The sequence below is a fragment of the Macrobrachium nipponense genome, chromosome 2 (genome assembly GCF_015104395.2).
Source record: "Macrobrachium nipponense isolate FS-2020 chromosome 2, ASM1510439v2, whole genome shotgun sequence".
Taxonomy (NCBI): domain Eukaryota; kingdom Metazoa; phylum Arthropoda; class Malacostraca; order Decapoda; family Palaemonidae; genus Macrobrachium; species Macrobrachium nipponense.
This window is the reverse complement of record NC_087201.1, coordinates 118,413,633-118,432,986: the sequence shown is the minus strand read 5'-3', so window position 1 is coordinate 118,432,986 and position 19,354 is coordinate 118,413,633. Positions and strand designations below refer to the sequence as shown.

General features: G+C 43.0%; 1 protein-coding gene across 1 annotated transcript in view; it reads right to left on the bottom strand.

Annotated features, from left to right (window-relative positions):
- Nucleotides 1-5,802: 5,802 nt before the first annotated feature.
- The window catches only part of LOC135220942 (probable RNA-binding protein CG14230), a 312,424-nt gene continuing 298,872 nt past the window's right edge, over nucleotides 5,803-19,354 (bottom strand). Inside the window, exon 8 of the mRNA XM_064258596.1 lies at nucleotides 5,803-6,394. Within this exon, the coding sequence (XP_064114666.1) occupies nucleotides 5,850-6,394 (545 nt within the window). The 3' untranslated portion in view covers nucleotides 5,803-5,849. The remainder of the gene's footprint in view (nucleotides 6,395-19,354) is intronic.

Genomic DNA, 19,354 nt, shown 5'->3' with positions numbered 1-19,354 from the left:
AGGAGCAGAAGCCATAATACGTACCAGGAAAACACACACACACACACAAGAAGAAACCAAACGGGGAATGAACCGGTAAAAGGCCAAGAGAGAAAACACAACTCTCGCCTAGGAAGTCAAGAAAAGACTGGCGTAGATGCGTGGCCCTTGACCACTCTTCACCTGATCTACGCATGTGTTGCCAGATATCACAAGATTCCTTGCTTTCATCTGCTTTTTAACTGGATCCAGCTGGGCACTAGAAATTATCCTATTGTTAAGACTGAAGGTTTGTTCGCGTATGAACAATACACTTAAAACTGCCTATTTTGTTACATCAAACTCAAGAAAAACCCACTAAGAATGCTTACACCTGGTCTTTTGAATAGTTTTATCACAAAAAAGTGCATTTAATCATGAAATTGATATGAAAATACAGTAATTTGTGGATATTTCTCAAAGAAAAAAACTGCAAATACACGAATTTCCTGCTAATAATGGGTAGATATGGTCCATAGAGAAATCTGTGAATACGTGAGTCTGCGAATGTCGAGACTACAAATACGGGGGCTCCACTGTACTGCCTGAGGGGCCACAAGATCGTGTACACATATCACAATACTTTGGAGTATCATGCAGCAGTGACTTATAGTGCTTGAACCCCATTTCTTTGTTACTAATCAGAAGCCTGTGCATGAGATGAACAGGAGGGCAAGAGCTGTCTCTACCCCTTTTACCTCTACTGAAGTACTTGAGAAAGAGTCTAAGACAGTTGTCTGGTTTCTGAAAGGATAGGATGACTCAAGGTCCTGAGCGTGCTCAGGATCCCCAGTTTCAACCCTACCTACGGCAGATGTCTTACTCACAGTTGAGTGAAAAATACCATCTACTCTTAGAGAGGGAAGAGGGTCATCTAAAATCCTGCATGACTTCTTGTGAGAGGACTCTCTAGACTTTTTTTTTTTTTTTTACAGCTATGGGAGGAGGAAGGGGAAGAAGAGAAAGGAGGGGATGAACTCAAAACAAAGGAGGAGGAAGAAGCATGCTGCCTGTGCTCTTTCACCTTCCTTTAACAACAAGGCTTATTTTTCTAAACCTCAGCAGACCTGGTTGAGGTAGGAACAGAGGACAATTGAACTATTCTAGTGGTGATTGCAACAGAAGAAGCTGTAGCTAAGTGATCCAGAAAGGCAAAGAAAGATGGGCTTCACAGAATATTGAGAGGTCACATCTATAGGTACTCAAAAAGTTGAAATTCCTGGAATAGCCAAGTTTCGGTTAATGGCGGTTTTCGTTAATCAGCACCCTGCCGATAACCAGGGACTGCCTGTACTCTTTTTCTGGAGATCCATAGAAATCCCCAGAACTGTGGCTTGCAGGAATAGATGTTGATGTTCTTGCAAGAAGTTACCCCCTTAGAAGTGTAGAAACACAGAAGTTCCCTCTTCTTAAACACACCCATTATGTACAGAGAAGCCAATTCTTGACAACTATCTCCAATCCCTTTGTCAGTATATGACAGGAACCCCAACCAGTCAGAAGTAGCGCAATCAGGAAGAATAGGGAAGTCCTTAACCTTACGTGCCACAGTGCCCACTGCCCATTTGAGAGAGCTGAGCACCTCAAGCACTTTAACACACTCTTGAGGAGGTGGGCTAACTCGGTAGAGCTAAACAAAATCTTTGCTGAATTGAAAGTGGAACTCTTAGAAGAATCAACTAGCCTAGAGAAGTCCCCCTGGGAGGAACCAGACACTCCTAGAGAAAGAGCTTCACCCGGGGCATAAAACTGGTGTCTCGTTTTAGACAGTCTAGGAGGTGGGAAGCTAAATATGGCTTTGCCCTGATCCCTCTCTTCTGAAAGCCAGCCGTTGATCTCATTCCGAGTTTCCTTGGAAGATGAAGAAGAACTAGCCTAGAAAGCTTTGAAGAATCTCCTGACTGAGCCTCCATGAGAAAAGCAGGTTCAGGTGACGAAGGCATAGCACGAGAAAAAAACCAGGAAAAGTCACAAGTAAATATACTTAAGAAGAGGCATGTAAGCCGAAAGGCAAGTATCTTGAGCAGGGACATCATCCTCATCCCAGGAAACCAGGGACAAAACTAAGTCTGGCAGATGTGGAGCTTTAGTAGCCTTCTTAAGTAGGCTTAAAATATTATCTAGCTTGCTCTGGATAGGATCCACCATAGGAGGTGCTTGCATATAAGATGGGGGAGCTGCCTTAAGTGAGGGAGAGTGATGTGCAGTGGCAGCAGGTGGACGAACAACTGAGTGAGCTCCCACTGCTGAAGAAATATCTGAAGAATCTCCATCAGACTCCACATGAAGAGAAGGAGGACGGTGCTTGGGCGATCTTTGGTGCTCTGCTCCTGCTTAAGATACTGAGTGTCCTTGCACAGATGGGCGCTCCAAAATTGAAGAGCTAACGGGCCCTACACCGTGCTTACACACACTTAGGCATCCAGATAAAACTTGGAAATCATCTAAGTGAGCTCCTGATAATGAAGAGTGCCAGACTAGACCCAGGCATCTTAGGGCCATCAGGATAAGGGCCTACATGAGATGGAGATTGCTTAAAAGATGGGCGCTTGGAAGCCACACTCTGACTCCCTGCAAAAGGCAGGCTATCCCAATGACTGCATGATGGACAAGGACTAGATATAGGATCACTGCCTCTCTTACAGGGTACTGGAGGACATTGAGCAATTTCCGTTGCACGCCTTTTCAGCAGGCGTGATACGTCTGCAAAGTGCCATTGACGTCTAGGAGAATACTCATCTGAACTCGATGAAAGACAATGCACTTCCAACAATATGCCTTTCCTGTGGTGCCTGGCTGTAACCTGGGAATTTGCAAAAAGAGTCAGCCAAAGGCCAGACCCCACCAACCTCCTCTTAGGATTCCAGTTTGGCTCCTCCCAGGTTTAGGGGAGTAATGTCATTGACTGTTGCCTAAGAGAATTGGCAGGCCAGGCAGCCGCTTTTTCCAACAATGCACTGTCACTAAGCGCTATCGAGCACTTTACAGACACAGCACTGTCACTAAGCATCATTGGGCACCCCAAATTACACTTATCATTCATAAGGACTTCCACAGTAATGGCTAACAGTGTAAGCCATTCACCAATCAATTTCAATCTTTTATCAATTCTACACTCGATACTGGCAATGATGTTGGGTTCGGAAGCGAGGGAGCTGGGTAAAGGAGGTGGTACAGACAAAGAGATAGGGACAGGACCAGTAGAAATCACAGGTTCATCAACATTGACATCAACATCATTATGAGATTCCTGGCTACCCAACAACTTACTAATTCACCCAGCAGTCGCCATTTTTTCCTTATCCCTTGCCAATTTACCTAAGTGCAATTTTAATCACAAAGGCTTCCACTTTTAAATGTCCCACACATTTGTTACAACTTAAGTCTAATGAATAAACCTGTCCTCTGCAACCTGTACACATAGCATGAGAATCCTTAAAGTCTTTCGAAAGTTGTGCATCACAGCCTTTGGTGCACTACCTCAAACTAGAAGCACTCGATTCTGACATAATTGTCAAGTCCAAAAAAGTGTTGTAATTGGGAAAAGTAAAAATCATTAAGAAATATAGCCTAACTCTATTCTAAATATGCCAAAAGGCTATACAGTCCAAGAATACTTCACCAAACATTAATGTCAACCAGAAAGTAGTAATTCCAAAACAAAGCTGGAGTTAACAACTGAAATACAACCAGCAGCTGGCAGAAATAAACTGAAGCCATTTTGTTAGTTATTTCTCTCTTTCCCCAAAAGTAGGTGGGCAAGTCACCTAGCCACTAGAAAATAGTGCGACACACGAATCTCAAAATTCTAGCTGCCAATACTACAAACTTTTAGCTATGTAATTACTTGGTAAGTTACTTATAGTATAAAAAAGTGGCACTCAGTCCAATGCCCTGCATGCTCACTCTCTCTTGTTAAAATGGACAGATTATTTAATTATAGAATACATGAATATCTAAATTTATACAAAAAAAATATATACATGTATGTATAAAAAATATCAGGAACCCTAATAAAAAATTACCATTACGTATTTTAGATTCTGGTTTGTGCAATTCCTTCAAGCTGTGCTTGCAACCACAACAGGATGTACCAGCTGAGAAATCTTATTGTAATGGCTGAAGGAAAATGCAAACCAGTGGCTACATTGATATGAGGTGTCTCTCCTTTTGCCACTCTTGTACCACACATGGCAGCATTTCTGTCTCCCTGATGGCATTAGCTGTTCAAAGACCTGACAAAGTGATGCTGTCTTCAGACATCCAGAAGGACTCAAGATTCTTGGCCTCTACCTGGGTGATGAGAGGACAGTAGCAAAGTGCCGGTGTGTGTATCCCATGCTCCAAAGTTCCTCAGCTGATCTGGGCAACAAAATTATAAAAAAAATGTCATAAAGACAAAGTATTCTTTATTTACACTTGGTGCCAGAAGTCCAATCACATTATCATAGTGGGTGTGTAATACATACCGTGATAACTATCAATGTCCAGAACATGCCCACTTTCAGCTTCACTTAGGAAATAAAACTTGATACCATACTTCCTTTGTAAGGAAGCATACCCTCATCCACGGAAATATTCTGCAACAAGTGTGAACAATCTCCAGTATTTTCCTGTACATACTACTAAATAATGGTCCAGACCAGCATAAGCTTATCCCTGTTGTCCTTTGGCACTGCTTCTCGATTGAAGTAGATATTTGTCAATTTTCCTATACCAGTTATATGTCATAACCTGTTGTTGGGAAAATGGTCAGGCAACCAATAGTCCTGTTCTGAGGCAAATGGCATATCAACAGGAATTTGCACAACCCCTGGTAAATTAACATTACATCCACGCCACTAAAGCTTGGTCCTCCATCCTCACCTGCACTGAATAGAAAACCAACAGCCTAGGTTAGGTCACATGACCACTCTGGGTCCTCAGCCATACCTCCCTCTTCCTCATATACATACATTGACATGCTTATGAAACAGAACAGATAATACATACATTTTGCATAAATACAATGTACACCTTGATATTCGTTGTCATCATCATCATCATCATGACTAGCATCACTGCCATCATCGCCATCACTGTCACTCCCCTCTTTCCTCTCTTCAACCATTGATGCAATCAAATCATTCATATACACATTCAAATTTTCGTCTGGCATTCTCTTAAAATTTCTCTCTTCTTCTCTCATCTTCACTCCTCCAATTCATCTTAACTTTTTCCACTTTTAGTTCCATCCTCATACAAAGCCTCAAGAAGTTTTTCTTGCTTACTTGGGGTCCGATTGCATTTGATGTTCAGCAAGTGTTGAGATGTACTATTGTTCAATTGCTGAAGTAGATGCATCAACATTTACTCCACCATGAGCAGCATCACCTTCCCCAGTATTAAGCTCACTTTCAGGATATTTGCCCTTCACACTTGCTTTTTTGGATTTGTTCACACAAGATGTGAGCTCAGTCATTACCATTTGCATGTCATCTTTCATCACCTCTCTAGATGCAGACACAAATGACATGTGCATGGTGTGAAAACTGGTATTTTATTTTATTACTTTTTTTGGATGACATCTAAATCTTGTCATCAGTAAGTACAAGTGTGGGCTTTTATGACTGTTCAATACTGTACCTAATCCATAAGTCAAAGAGTTTAGAAGTTTTGCTAAGTACATACAAGTACTGGAAGAAAAAAAATTCTTATATGCCAATAAATATGTACATACACCTTACATTTAATTTCATTTTACTTAACTTACTTTTTGGTGATGTAAAAGGATAAAAACAGGCATTCAAATGGTAAAACTTTTATAACTTATAAAACACACAAAGGAATTTCTATGCTTGACCAGTAACAGAATCATCTGTCACACCCTGTGATATATTTCTACCAAACCAGGCACTCTGGATGTCTTTTCCTCCACTGCCATGACCAAACCCACCATGACTTCTCTTGTTTCCATCATTTCCTTTGCTCTCAACATCCTTCATTAATTGATCCTTGCCTGGAGTCTGTCTTCCTCCTGTGGTTGAATTTTGCCGACCCCCATGTCCTTTTTCCCCATGGCTCGCAGGACGACCATTTACTCCATCTCTACTATTATTGTGATGACCTCGTTTCTTTTCATCTTGGATAACTTCAGCCAGTCTCCAACCATGATCGTAAGTCTGCTCTTCAAACATAGGTGTAGTTGCACTTTTGAAAATATACAATTTTTCCATATTTTTTCTTTTGTGTCTGCTATCATTATCAAACTTTTTATTCATATCTCTTTTTGCACGTGCATAACGTGTCTTTATAACCTCATATAATTCATCTTCTATTGCTTTGAACTCAGGAAGTATCTTTTCTTGAACATTCTGACGCATCCAGTCAATACCCTCTGTAAAAGTTTAAATAATTGAATGTTACTACATCTTGAGACTTACTTGATTTAATTTGGTATACAGGCAGTCCCCGGTTATTGGCAGACTCAGTTAATGGCGATCTGATTTTATGATGTTTGTCTAACACCATAAAGACGGCAATTTATAGCACCATAACAGGCCAAGTTTCGGCATACATCGCCGAGTTTTGGTTGATGTCGGTTTTCGTTTATCAGCAGCCCGCCCAGAACGGAACCCCCGCTGATAACCAGGGACTGCATGCATAGTTTGTTTTAATCTAGATCTTTAACAACCATCCCAAAAAAGTTATAAAACATATGGAAGGAACCATATAATGAAAACAAGCATGACCATTTGAACTATATAAAACTAACAATTTGAACTGTTAATCATAAACTGAACAGGCCACTACACTAGTGATACTTAAGTTTCTTTCTTAAGTACCTGCAATATGCAGCCAATCTCCAAATTTACAAAAGGAAACATAAAAATACTGAAATACGAACTGACTTTTCAATAACCAAATTAATACTTTTGATACCCACTATACTTAACATTATCGTTTTGAGTTTATCTGCAACAAACCTCAGATCAGATACTCAGAATAAGAAGAAAGCCTTCAGTTCTACCTAGGGTCCACCAGCCCTCTGGTTGTGAACTGAGTGTTGCTGTTTGTGCTGTCTAGACTAGCTTCAAGGACCAGAGGGGCTGGAAGGCAGGCAATGTGTTTGTATAGAAATAATTTTTTTTACAAGATTTTAAATACTTGTTTTCACAGAGCCATCACTTTACTCTAACAAGAACAGCTCTTTATGGAGGGCAGCTACCCTATGGGACAGATAACTAGAACTAGGGCCCAGTGGACTAATGAGGGATGGTGAACTGAACCAGAATCTTGTCAGCAGGGCAATATGATATATTTTTTACATTATATAAACAAGGATATAGAAAAGGAGGTTTTGCATCTGGCAGCCCTCCTTTGAAGAATGAAAACAATTCTTGAGGTAGGGTTTATGAAAAAATGAAGCTATGTCGAGTGGTCGCAACCCCCGACCGCCCACCCCAAGGAGCCCTCTCAGACCCACCCTCCCCTGCCTGCCAGTTCGCTGCACAGTTGAAGAATTATTTACAGTAACTCTAAAATAAAATCTGTAGAAATTCTTCCTCATCTTTCTCCTCTTCCTTTAAAGTGTGTATGGCACTGCAGAAAACTGTTCATAATGGCTTCTGCCTCATATCAAGATGAGCCTGGGGATATGCAACACGACCAGGACACTGAGGACCGCCAGTTGCCCTAACACCCAGTCTCACCAAAAGACCGTTGAACCCTTCCAGGTTTTGCAACACTGGAAACCCCACCTTAGCTCTCACCACACCTGACTATACAGCCTCCCACAGCTCCAAATATGGAGTTAAGGCTCCTCATCAATACCTGGAGGAATCTCAACTGGCCGAGTTGGCTGCACATTGGAGAGAGGAAGAACAACGTTGTCATGAGAAGGATGTACGCCACCAAAACTTAAGAAGAGAGGAGGAAGCCCAGCATTTCACTTTTATTGTTGCAGCTACTTACAGTCAACTATGCCTAGCAGCAAGCAAAACCAGCAGACTCTCAACAACTTCCCACAATCCTCAATGCTGTCGCCCACCCAGCCACCACCCCCCCAGAAGACCATCGCCCATACCCCACTCCCCTTACGTCCTAATGCTACATACCAAGTGTTCGAGGGATGGCGTATACGCTGGAATGACTACAGTGCGACACAGTGGACCTAGGGACATTGCCGACCAGGAAGCAGATGATACAACTTCGCATGTGCCTCAGCCTGGAGACCCAAAGAGTACTCGAGCATGCCCTTAATGTACTATCAGACATGGATCGGAGTGGATGAAGTCTTGAATATTCTCCCTGAACACATCAAGATCCTGCAGAATGAAGCTCTATGACGCAAGGACCTGCTGTCCTGCAAACAGAGGGAGGGGGAAAGCAATGATTTCTACATCAGACTGAAGTATGTAGCAGAGGAAATCGACGTCTGTCCTGGCCATTCTGCTGTGTGTGATGATACTCGGCTAAAGATGATCATCATCCTGGGAGTCAGGGACGAGCAGCTGACCAGAAACTCATTGCTCTGGATGCTGCAGCTTCATTGGCCACCATGGTCAACAAATGTCACTCCTATGAGGCCACACGGACAGCCATCACCACCACCACAAGAGCCCCTCCATCTAAATTTTTTGCTGTTTCCACCTATAAAAAAAACCAAATGTGATGTTAACAGGAGTGCTACCTCGCACCAAACTCCAAACAAGGACACTTAATACCCTTCCTGCACAAGGAAGCACAGCTAGGCAGAAAAGTGCCCAGCCATCAATAATGTATGTAGAAACTGTGGCTGCAAGGGACACTGTAGCTGAGTGGGCCACTATGATGAGTGCTGCTGACAGCAGATGAACGGCAAGGAGAGGGGCCAGCCTAATGCCCCACCCACTTCTAGCAAGCCCTCCATCTCTCGCAAGGTCGAGACCTTTTCCACATCAACTTACTCCTCACTGTCACCCATATCCATCACCCTCACCTACATGGGTGAAACATCCAAGATAATGATGCTGCCTGACACAGGTGCTGATGTATCAGTGATGGGCCCCCAGCACTTGGAACTTCTTCACATTCCCAGGACTAAGCTGCAACCTCCTGCCATGTCAGTTACCCTTACAGCAGATGGGTCAAAGATGGCACCATCTTTAGGTACCTTAAAGGCCAACCTATCTTTGGCCAAGTGGTCCTGCCTTGCCATGATTCAAGTCCACGAAGGCATTCAGATGCCCCTCCTGTCCTATGCATTCTGCAAGGAGTTGAAGGAGTTGGCCATCATCCCGCCAAGCTTCCCAGGGCCCATCCTACAGGTCAACCATGTTAACCGATGTAAGGAACTACTCCTCCATGCCAGCACAACCCCTGCTGAGGCCTGAGAATATTTCCTATAAACCTTCCAATACATGCTCACGTCTATGGTAGACCTTAACCGTTACTGGATGGATAAATATATCAATATGCAGCTCCTCAGGCTGGGTAAACTTTGAGGTCGGCCAATTTACGAAAAAAAACATCAATGGACACAGGAAGATATGCAAATGTACATGGTGACAAAAAAATTATAAAAAATTTTCCCTACCTTCCATGAGAAGTTGAAAATGACTATTTACAACCCCTTGCGAGGCCTCTTTTACAAGACAATTGTAAATTTTACCAACTTATATACTAGTATGTTTTTTCTAATAAATAATTTTCTTGTATTTTGTAACATTATAATTACTGCTCACAAAATATCAAAACAGATAAGAAATAAAATCAGTATCAAATTCTTAGCATATTTGTTAAAAAATATTTATGTAAATTTACCAAGAATGAAGATTCAGTAACTTTTTCTACTTTTAAATGTTTTTTCTAATATTTCTTTGCACTTTTCATTGTAAAATTACATTTACAACTGACATTCTATCGTAATAGACAAGAACAAAACCCAACAACAACCCATTAGTATATTGACGAGCAAATTTACAAAATGACGTCATGTGAGACAGACGTAATACATTCCCCCTTGAAGTTACAAGCAGAACTGAAGCCATGAATGCCCAATTCGCGGTTTTAGCTAGAGAATTTATGGGTTATAGAAATATTGGCACCTCTTTCCCGCCTTATTCTTTCAAAATCGATGGGGCTTAATATTCTTTATCTACAGGATCAATCCGTCCACCACCCCAACCCTATTATTACTACTCCCGAGGATTAATTTGTCCATTAAGGGTTAAAGCAGCTCCACTGAGGCCAATGGCAAGCCCTACCATAAAAATTCACCTTAAGGAGGACACAGTCCCCTTCGCCATCCACACCCCACGGCAGATCCCCCACGCCTTCTGCGAACCTGTCAAGAATGAACTGGATTCCATGGTTTCAGCAGGGGATCATTAAGCCTTGTGGAGATGAGGCTCAGCCATTGGAATGGTACCACCTTCAAGTCATGGTCCCAAAGGCCAACGGAGTTTGCATCACGTTGGACCTCACTAAGGTGAACGCAAAAGTCTCCCATCCAGCCCACCTTCGCCCACGCCCTCAGCTGCTGTCCACGCTGTCAACTCTACTGCCAAGTTCTTCACCACTGCGGATGCTCTACATGGCTACTCATAGATGGAGCTAGGGGAGGAGGACCACCACCTCACCATTTTCATTACTCCTTACAAGCACTTCCAGCACTGCCAGAGACCTATGGGCTTCGCTGCCACTGGTGATGCCTTATGTCATCGCGGCGACTTAGCTCTCCAAGGCATGAAAAAGTGTGTCAAGGTTGGTGATGATATTTTCATCTTTGATGACAACCTACTGACACTACCACAGGATCCATGAAGTACTCACCCACTTCCGCAGAAATGGCTTCACTCTCAACAGAGAAAAGCTCACGGTGGCAGAGACCCAAGTGAATTTCTGTGGCTTCACCCTTCCTGAAGAAGGAATCAGTCCTGATCCAGGAAGAGTTGCTGCTCTGCAAGCCTTCCCTATACTGTCCAACCAGTCAGACCTATGTTCCTTCATGGGGTTATTAAACCAGTTGGCAGAGTTTACCACCAGGTATTCCCCTGACTGCACAGGCCCTTCGCCCACTCATGAGCCCCAAGCGCTCTTTTCTTTAGACAACGGACCATGACCAGGCCTTCAAACGCATGAAACAAGCTCTTTCAAGCCCACCTGTTCTTGCATCTTTTGACCCCACCCTGCTGACCATTCTCTAGACCGACACATCTTGCCTCTATGGGATAGACTATGCCCCTCTCCAGGACCATGGCTCTGGACGCTGAGATGAGGTATGCGATGATTGAACTGGAGATGCTTGTAGTATTTTGGGCCCTCACAAAGTGCCACCTATACCTCAAAGGACTGCCAACCTTCACCCTGCAAACTGACCATAGCCCACTGGTGTCCATCATCAACAGCTACATGCTGGACATGGTCGAAAACTCACGGCTCCAGCAATGAAGAAGCGCATGTTGCAATTACCAGTTTACTGTGTTGTGGCATGTCAGCAAGTGTTTATGCATCCTAGTCAGCTACCCAACCTCTGAGGATGACTGGCTGTGCTGAGGTAACTGCACATGTCAGGTCTGTCATCAACACTGCAACAGCTTCCCAAGAAGAGAATGCCCCAACCATTGGTGCCAATCAGACACTGCAGGACACATTGACAGCAGCACAGGCTGACCCCACCTATGTTCGCCTTCGTGATTGTTCCCCACGAATCGGTACGACCTAGTACAAGCATCCTTATTACCATACTGGAAGCTGCAAGAAGCCCTCTCCACTGACGGCAACCTTGTGCTCCATGTAGCCCCACACTTGCCAGACTCACTGATTCACTGAAGTGTCGAGGCTACCAAACGTTGGGCTCGACAAACCGTCATCTGGCCTGGGATAGACTCGGACAACGCCAACACCATCACCACCTGTAAGCCATGCCAGGTCCTTTGTCCCAGCCAACAGCAACAGCTTCTCTACAACAACAACCAACCACTGAGGCTCTTTGGGTCGGTATCGGCGAACTTCTTCCAGGCAGCAGGGAAGTCCTTTCTTGTGGTTGCCGACTGCCTCTCCAGGTGGCCTATGGTTGTCCCTGCAAGGGCAACACTACTGGTTCCTACAACTGGTTCGTTTGCGCGATTGCGAGTGAGAGTTGAGCAGAGTTGAATGCACCAAAAGTTGGCGAGAACTTGCCATGTCTTGCTACACATCTGTCTTCTCTGTGATTGAACCTCATGAAGAGGACTACCCAGAGAACTTCCTCCTAGATTCCCCAGATACCTTGTATTGAGGGAGTGACATCAACCTTGGCACCTGAGGAAGAGTTATTCCTGGCTTTCCCAGGTGGGTCTGAGTTGCCAAAGCAGCTAGGTCCCTCCTCTTGCCCTGCGCCACTGTCACAACAGAGAAGATTCCCCACCGCTGACCATGGGTGTATGACCCCCTTTGGAGGTTGTCCACTTGGAGAGACTTGTGAACAAGTACCTGCTACAGCCCTGGTTCCAAGAGCAGTGCCTTTGGAACCAGAGACAGGAGAACAAATCTGAGTTCTGAACTCCTGGGGCTCCCAAGACACTATATCCTGGGGACAGCATCACGCTTCCTGCTCCCGTAGGAGCAGGTGAGCTAATGAGAGAGCCAACTGCTTCCTCCCCTTACAAGTTTTAAGCCGGGAAGCATTTAAAGAGGGAGGTAAGGAGGCATCAGATGACACCAGGACTACAACATGGGAAAGGAGGGTGCTATGCCATGGTAAGGAACCGCTTTGATTAAGAGCAAAGAGTCTGTTTGGCAGAGCCAAGCACTCTACTCAGCAGAGCTGGGCTGGACGAGTTTTTCAAGTGAGCTGAGCAGACCACTCCCACATAATCATGGGTGGTAATCGTCAGCAAAGAACTATCATTTCTACCAAATTATCTCTTCTCTTTCTGGGATGAAGCTCTAAGAAGAATAATAAAGGATTCTGTGTCAGCTGTCCTATGTGTTCTGACCATAGGGTCCAAGACATGAGGACGGGACTTGATCATGCATCAAGATGTTGGCATCTATAGTCAAACCAATTTACGAGCGGACTCCGAGCCCATTTGCGACGTTGCCAGATCCTTCTGACCATTTTAATCCACACCTGGTTTGACCTCTTTAATCTATAGGCAGACTAAGATAAGGAGAAAGAGGAGTTTAATTCCCTCGTTAACCCAGATTTGGATGGTCAAAGTATATAATCCTTAAATTTGGTAGTCCCTCTAAATTGTTTCCTTCATTATTTTTTTTTGCCACGTGGTGATGTGAAAGTTGTAATCCCGTAGCCATAGCGAAGAACAAAATCGTCTCTTATAAAAAAAATATAAAAGCCAATTATGATTGGTTATAGAGTATTTTTCTACCATGGGCATTTGGATGTTATTTGTCAGACAGTTATGTGACTTCATGAATAGATCAGTTCACCATTTATTTGTTTTTGGAAAAATTGTCACATGATATTTTATGAGTAAAAGATGGGAATCTATTAAGATAATTTTATTAACTAAGCCTAATACAATAGAAATCACCAATTATAATGTTTTACAATTCCTTTCATTTTATTGTATGTCATTTAAGACTTGAAAGGCCAAGCAAATAATACATGAGTAGACAACCACCAAACCCAATATTTTCCTTCACTTGTTGTAACACTGTCTATCGTCGGAATTTCTTTCCTTGCATAGAAAGCCAATACAGTTCGGCGTATAACACATCGATCAAAATCATCCACATTTGTTACGGTTTTTAATCTTTTCCTTTTCTTTTCCTCAAAAACCAGCTCTCCAAATTCCTCTTCCGTTTCTTTAGCTTCCTTGCAAATCTGATGCAAAATACTTTTTGATATCTTCGTTGCATCTGCGGCACGTTTGGCTGCTTGATTGATTCCAAACTTGGAAATTCCATTTTCTTTTTCCCATTTAAAAAACTGGTAAACGTTGTATGCCATTTCGAGTTCTTCAGGACGAAGGACACGCTGCGGGGAACTCTCCATGGTGTTTTCAGAAGCTTGCTGTGCGAGACAATGAATACGGATTATCTCAACCCATTTTATACGATTTGACCAAGGGTCTCAGTGATCTGACCCAAGTGAAGAAGTGGCAATAGGTATGCCAGATCTCCAAGTTTTTCATTTTTCTTCCCTTCTCTTAGTGAAGCGAAGGCAGCCGGATTAAGGAGAATTGGCACCGTCGCAAATGGGCTCGGAGTCCGCTCATAAAATGGTTTGACTTTAGTACCAAGCTTTGTATAGAACCCAGACCAGACTGAAGAGTGAACTCTTCTGTACTGGTATAGGCTTGTCTTGCTATCCAAGTACTTGTGATAGCAAGTGCTTGGCAAGTGCTAGAATTCGTAAGAATTCCTGCGCTCGGCAAGATTGTCAACTTGTGAAACAACAATCGGATGAGCCATGTCTTGCCCTGGTGCTTGGAAACATGATGAAGCCAAGCACTCAGCATGCACCAGTGAAACCAGGTATTGAGCATGACTCCCAATTCTTGAAATAACAATTATTGAGAACACTCGTCTAGTCCAAGTGTTTGGTAATCACAAAACCAAAACACTCTGAGAACACCAAAAATTCCAAGAAATTCAAGCACTCAGCATGACTCCTGATTCTTGTAATAACAATAATCGGGAACTTCCGTCTCCCCCGAGTGTTTGGAAATCACAGATCATAATACTCAGTGAGTCCCAGAAATTCCAAGGAAATCAACCACTTGGTGAGACTCGCTAATTTCGTTAAATGATCCTCAGGGAGGGGTCCCTCTTCGACTTCTGTAGAAATCGAGGAGGAACAGGCATAAAAACCAGTCCAATATATGAGGATTTAAGACTGCATTAAGAGTACAATTCAACAGAATATGCACTTGAGGCTCCCAAAATGTAAAACCCCACAGGGACTGTGGATTGGAATTTTCCCAAAGGACAGAAAGAGCCCGGGAGAACATAGTCTCCAGGTGATCAAATCACGAGAATCAGAACACCAGGCACAAGACGGTGAGAAGTCTCTCCGTTATTGACAGAAGAGCCTTCCTCAAAGACATGGGCTAAGTCCAAGGGGACCCTAAGACCCCTCCAGGAATCCTCCCAAGGACACTTTGCAGGATTTCTCTTATTCACCACACACCCTCCAGTATCACCCAAGAAAGTACAATAGAGGGAATAAGAGAGGAGGATAGGATGCTCTCTTTCTTCCTACAGTGGCCCTGTCAAAAGGAATGAGCCATGCCCTGTCACTAACCTGGTGGTGATGACAGTGATGTGGGTCTAGGAGAGCGTGGTTAACTTGGCGAGATACTTCCCCGAAGAGAAGGCAGAGGTTTTCGTCAATCTGTAGCAGGCCACTGCTAGCTGTGGTGCAGATCCCAGACTGACAACAACATGCATCATCCTTATGACACATCCCAGCCCTCTTCGAGGCTGAAAACCTTGTGCTAAGAGGGCTGTAAAGGGGACCTTCTCCTAGCTTCTATTGCCCTAGCGCCACTGTCACGATGGATAGAAGACTCCTTATCACTGACTGTGATTCGTGGAAACTCGCAAACGAGTCTCAGGCACAGCCCTGGTTCCATGAGCAACACCTCTGGTAACAGGAGAACGAACCTTGCTTTGAACTCCTGAGGCTCTCAAGACATTTGACCCTGAGGACAGCATCACAGCCCTGCTCCCGAAGGCGCAGGTGAGCCAACAAGAGAGGCAACTGCTTCCTCCCCACAGGAAGGATACAGACCCTTAGACTTAGGGGCGGAGAAGCTACCTTCATCTTCTTAGGCCGGGAAGCCTTTGAAGAGGGAGGCGAGGAGGCGTAAGAAGATGACGGCGAAGAAAACGACACTTTTCAAGGCCTCTTCTTCCTCAACTTCTTCTTTGCCAGCTTTCGCAGGACTTCTTTTAAAGGATGAAACATAGTCATCCCAGAAGTAGAGTTAACAACCACAGGGCAGCTGTGTAGACCGGATAACAGGAGCAAATCAGTATCATTTTTTCAGTACAGGAAATGTACACAAACTCAAGGGCCAATGTCGCAGCATGCTAATGAGTCACAGGTACAATTCCGAGGGTTAAGATAGCCAACACGAAGAGATATTCAATCATCCACTGCTGTAATCTACTATTGCTCACTGTTAGCCTTGAGAAAAAGATAATTATTAAAAAGAAAGATACTCCTTTTGCACCAAAGGGCACTGCCCTCTGAAACGAGAGGAAATCCCTCAAACATCAACATTACATGCTAATCCCCCTTCTTCATCCGATAAGCTAGCAAAAAGGGTGAAGAAGAAGAAGGGGGAATACCGGGGAAGAAAATTTCTTCCCAGTAAATTCTTCAAAGCACAAGCGTAAATGTCAAATAAATATACTGTCCCACCCTTACATTAAAGGGTGAGAATAAGTGATAGGGGTGAAGATACAGCCTTAGTACACAAAGGGGAAAGGCAGATAGCAAGGCTCATCACAAAATGGGGGTTTGTATATTAATTATTAATACCAATTATTTATTGATATCAAACAGTCTATTCAAAACATTGTAGAAACAATAAAAGAAAGATCCCACCAGGAACTTATGATTAATAACCAGTCAACAAAAGCTCACAAAAATATATCTTCTCTCTAAGACAGTAGCAAGTAAACTAGAGTGTTTAGGTCCAGGCAGGAGGGTCTCCCTGTCTAACAGGCAGTAGTTACTGCCTAACTACCTTGTTAAGGATTTTAATAGCCGTAATGCCAGCTATGCTGGTTGTAATTAATATTGTCAAGGACTGAGGGTTTGTATATCATGTAGGAAATAATTTTGTATCAGATGGGGTTATTTTTGATAGTATCAAGACATGAGGATATAGATTTTAGATTGATGACTGTTAGATTAGGGGGTTCTTTCCCTAACCCTTTAACGCCGAAGGGGTATAATAAAAAATCGTCTCCCGTATGCCGAGGGGGTCTCGGAGTGACGCCGAAGTGGAAAAAATTTTTTTTCAAAAATTCACAGCACGCTTAGTTTTTAAGATTAAGAGTTCATTTTTGGCTCCCTTTTTTGTCATTGCCTGAAGTTAAGAAAGCAACCATCAGAAATGAAAAAAATATCATTATCATATATAATGCGATATATGATAGCGCAAAAACAAAATTTCATATATAATTGTATTCAAATCGCGCTGTGAGCAAAACGGTTAAAGCTAACGAGTTAATTTTTTTCGTTGTATTGTACACTAAATTGTGATCATTTTGGTATTATAACTCAATTGTAAAATGATCAAAGCAACACAGAAGAAAATTTATTATCACAAAATGAAGCATGAATTCCCCGTAACGCCGGGGGAAAAAGGGGGACTAAAATTTTTTGGAAAAGATTTTTTTTTTTTTCAAAAAATTCACCATAAATCTAAATATTGTTCCTAGGATAACTTCCAATTTGTTTCAAAATGAAGATAAAATGATTGGAATATTACTGTACTGTACGAGTTTTAGCTTACAATTGCAGTTTTACAACCATTTCGGGGACGAGTTCAAAGTTGACCAAATGTCGAATTTTTTATATATATTTTTTTTTATATGCAAATATTTCAAAAATGAGAGAAAAGCTACAACCTTCAATTATTTTTCGTTTTTATTCTACATGAAATTGCGCACATTTTCATATATAAAACTCTATGAAACGCCTAATATGAAATGGAGCAAATATTACGAGAATGTGACGTACGCATTTAGGAGATTTGCAGCAGAGAATCCTTGCGAGGAGGGAAGGAAAGTTTTTTTTTTTTTTTCAAAATTCACCATAAATATGATATTGTTATTTTACAATTAAGTTTTGTACATACTTACCTGGCAGATATATACTTAGCTTACGTCTCTGACGTCTCGATAGAATTCAAAACTCGCGGCAAACGCGACAGGTAGGTCAGGTGATCTACCCCACCCCCCGCTGGGTGGCAGGTGTATGAACCAATCCCCCTTTCCAGTCATATTTTCTCTTCCACCTGTCTCCTGAGGGAGGCTGGGAGGGCCATCAATCGTATATATCTGCCAGGTAAGTATGTACAAAACTTTATTGTAAAATAACAATATTTTTCATTTTTTGTACATGAACTTTCCTGCCAGATATATACTTAGCTGATTGACACCCTTGGTGGAGGGAAAGAGACAGAGCTAACAAGGAAAAAGGGGAAACAACATCTGTTGTAGGATACTAACAAACCTTGGTTCTTACCTGATAAGGCTGAAGACTTCATAGGTACTGTCTATTAGTCTGCAAAGCCTGAAGAGCTACAGCGAGGGCGTGACCTACAGCTGAAAAGACTCTTTGGGTCTACCGAAGGGATTTGATATCCGCTTACTCAGTAGAATCCAAGTCGGATCATGTCAATGGGGATTCGCCCTCTTAAATGACAGAGCCTGACCACTACCAATGCAGGGAGCTCTAGCACAAACAGATCACCTAACCATTCTATTGTTAGCAATACGAATAGAAAGAGATGCCTACCCGCATCCTCTTTCAAACAACCATAAAAACACAATACAAACAATAGGGGAAAAATTTTTTTACAAAGGATATGCTTCAGCTCCCTGCCCAAGCACCGAATCCGCCGATACGTACGGGCCTAACGCGAAGCACTTATCGTAAGTAATCTTGACGTCTCTAAGGTAGTGGTTCGCGAATACTGAATTGCATCTCCAGAATGTTGCTTTCATCAGATTCTGGAGTGACGTATTCTTGTTGAAAGCCAAGGACGTAGCAATGGCTCTTACCTCGTGAGCCTTGACTTTCTAAAGCTTGAACTGATCCTCACCGCAAGCCAAATGTGCTTCCTTCATGAGGCTTCTAATAAAGAAGGACAAAGCATTTTTAGACAATGGTCTACTGGGATCCTTTACGAGCACCAAAGTCTGTCCTTAATGCCCTTAAGAGACTTCTTCCACTGGAGGTAGTATCTTAAAACTCCTCACAGGGCAAAGATTCTTTCCGGCTCTTCCCCTACCAGGGGGAGCTAAGCCTGGAACCGCTCAAAACTCCTTGGCCAAGGATTTGAGGGGTTCTCGTTCTTAGCTAGAAAAGAAGGAAGGAAGGAAAAATCAACGGAATCTCCTTTGAAACCTACCCTTCCTTCTAGAGCATGAAGCTCGCTAACTCTCTTGGCAGATGCTAAAGCAAAAGAACAGAGCCTTCTTCGTAAGATCCTTGAAAGAAGGAGACTGGGGTGGTTCAAACTTCGAGGACCTCAGGAAACGAAGAACCACTCCAGATTCCAGCTCGGAATTTCAGTCGAGGGTTTCTTGCAAGTTTCGAAAGATCTTAGCAGATCATGTAGATCTTTGTTGTTGGAGATCTCTAAGTTACTGTGCCTAAACACAGCTGCTAACATGCTCCGAT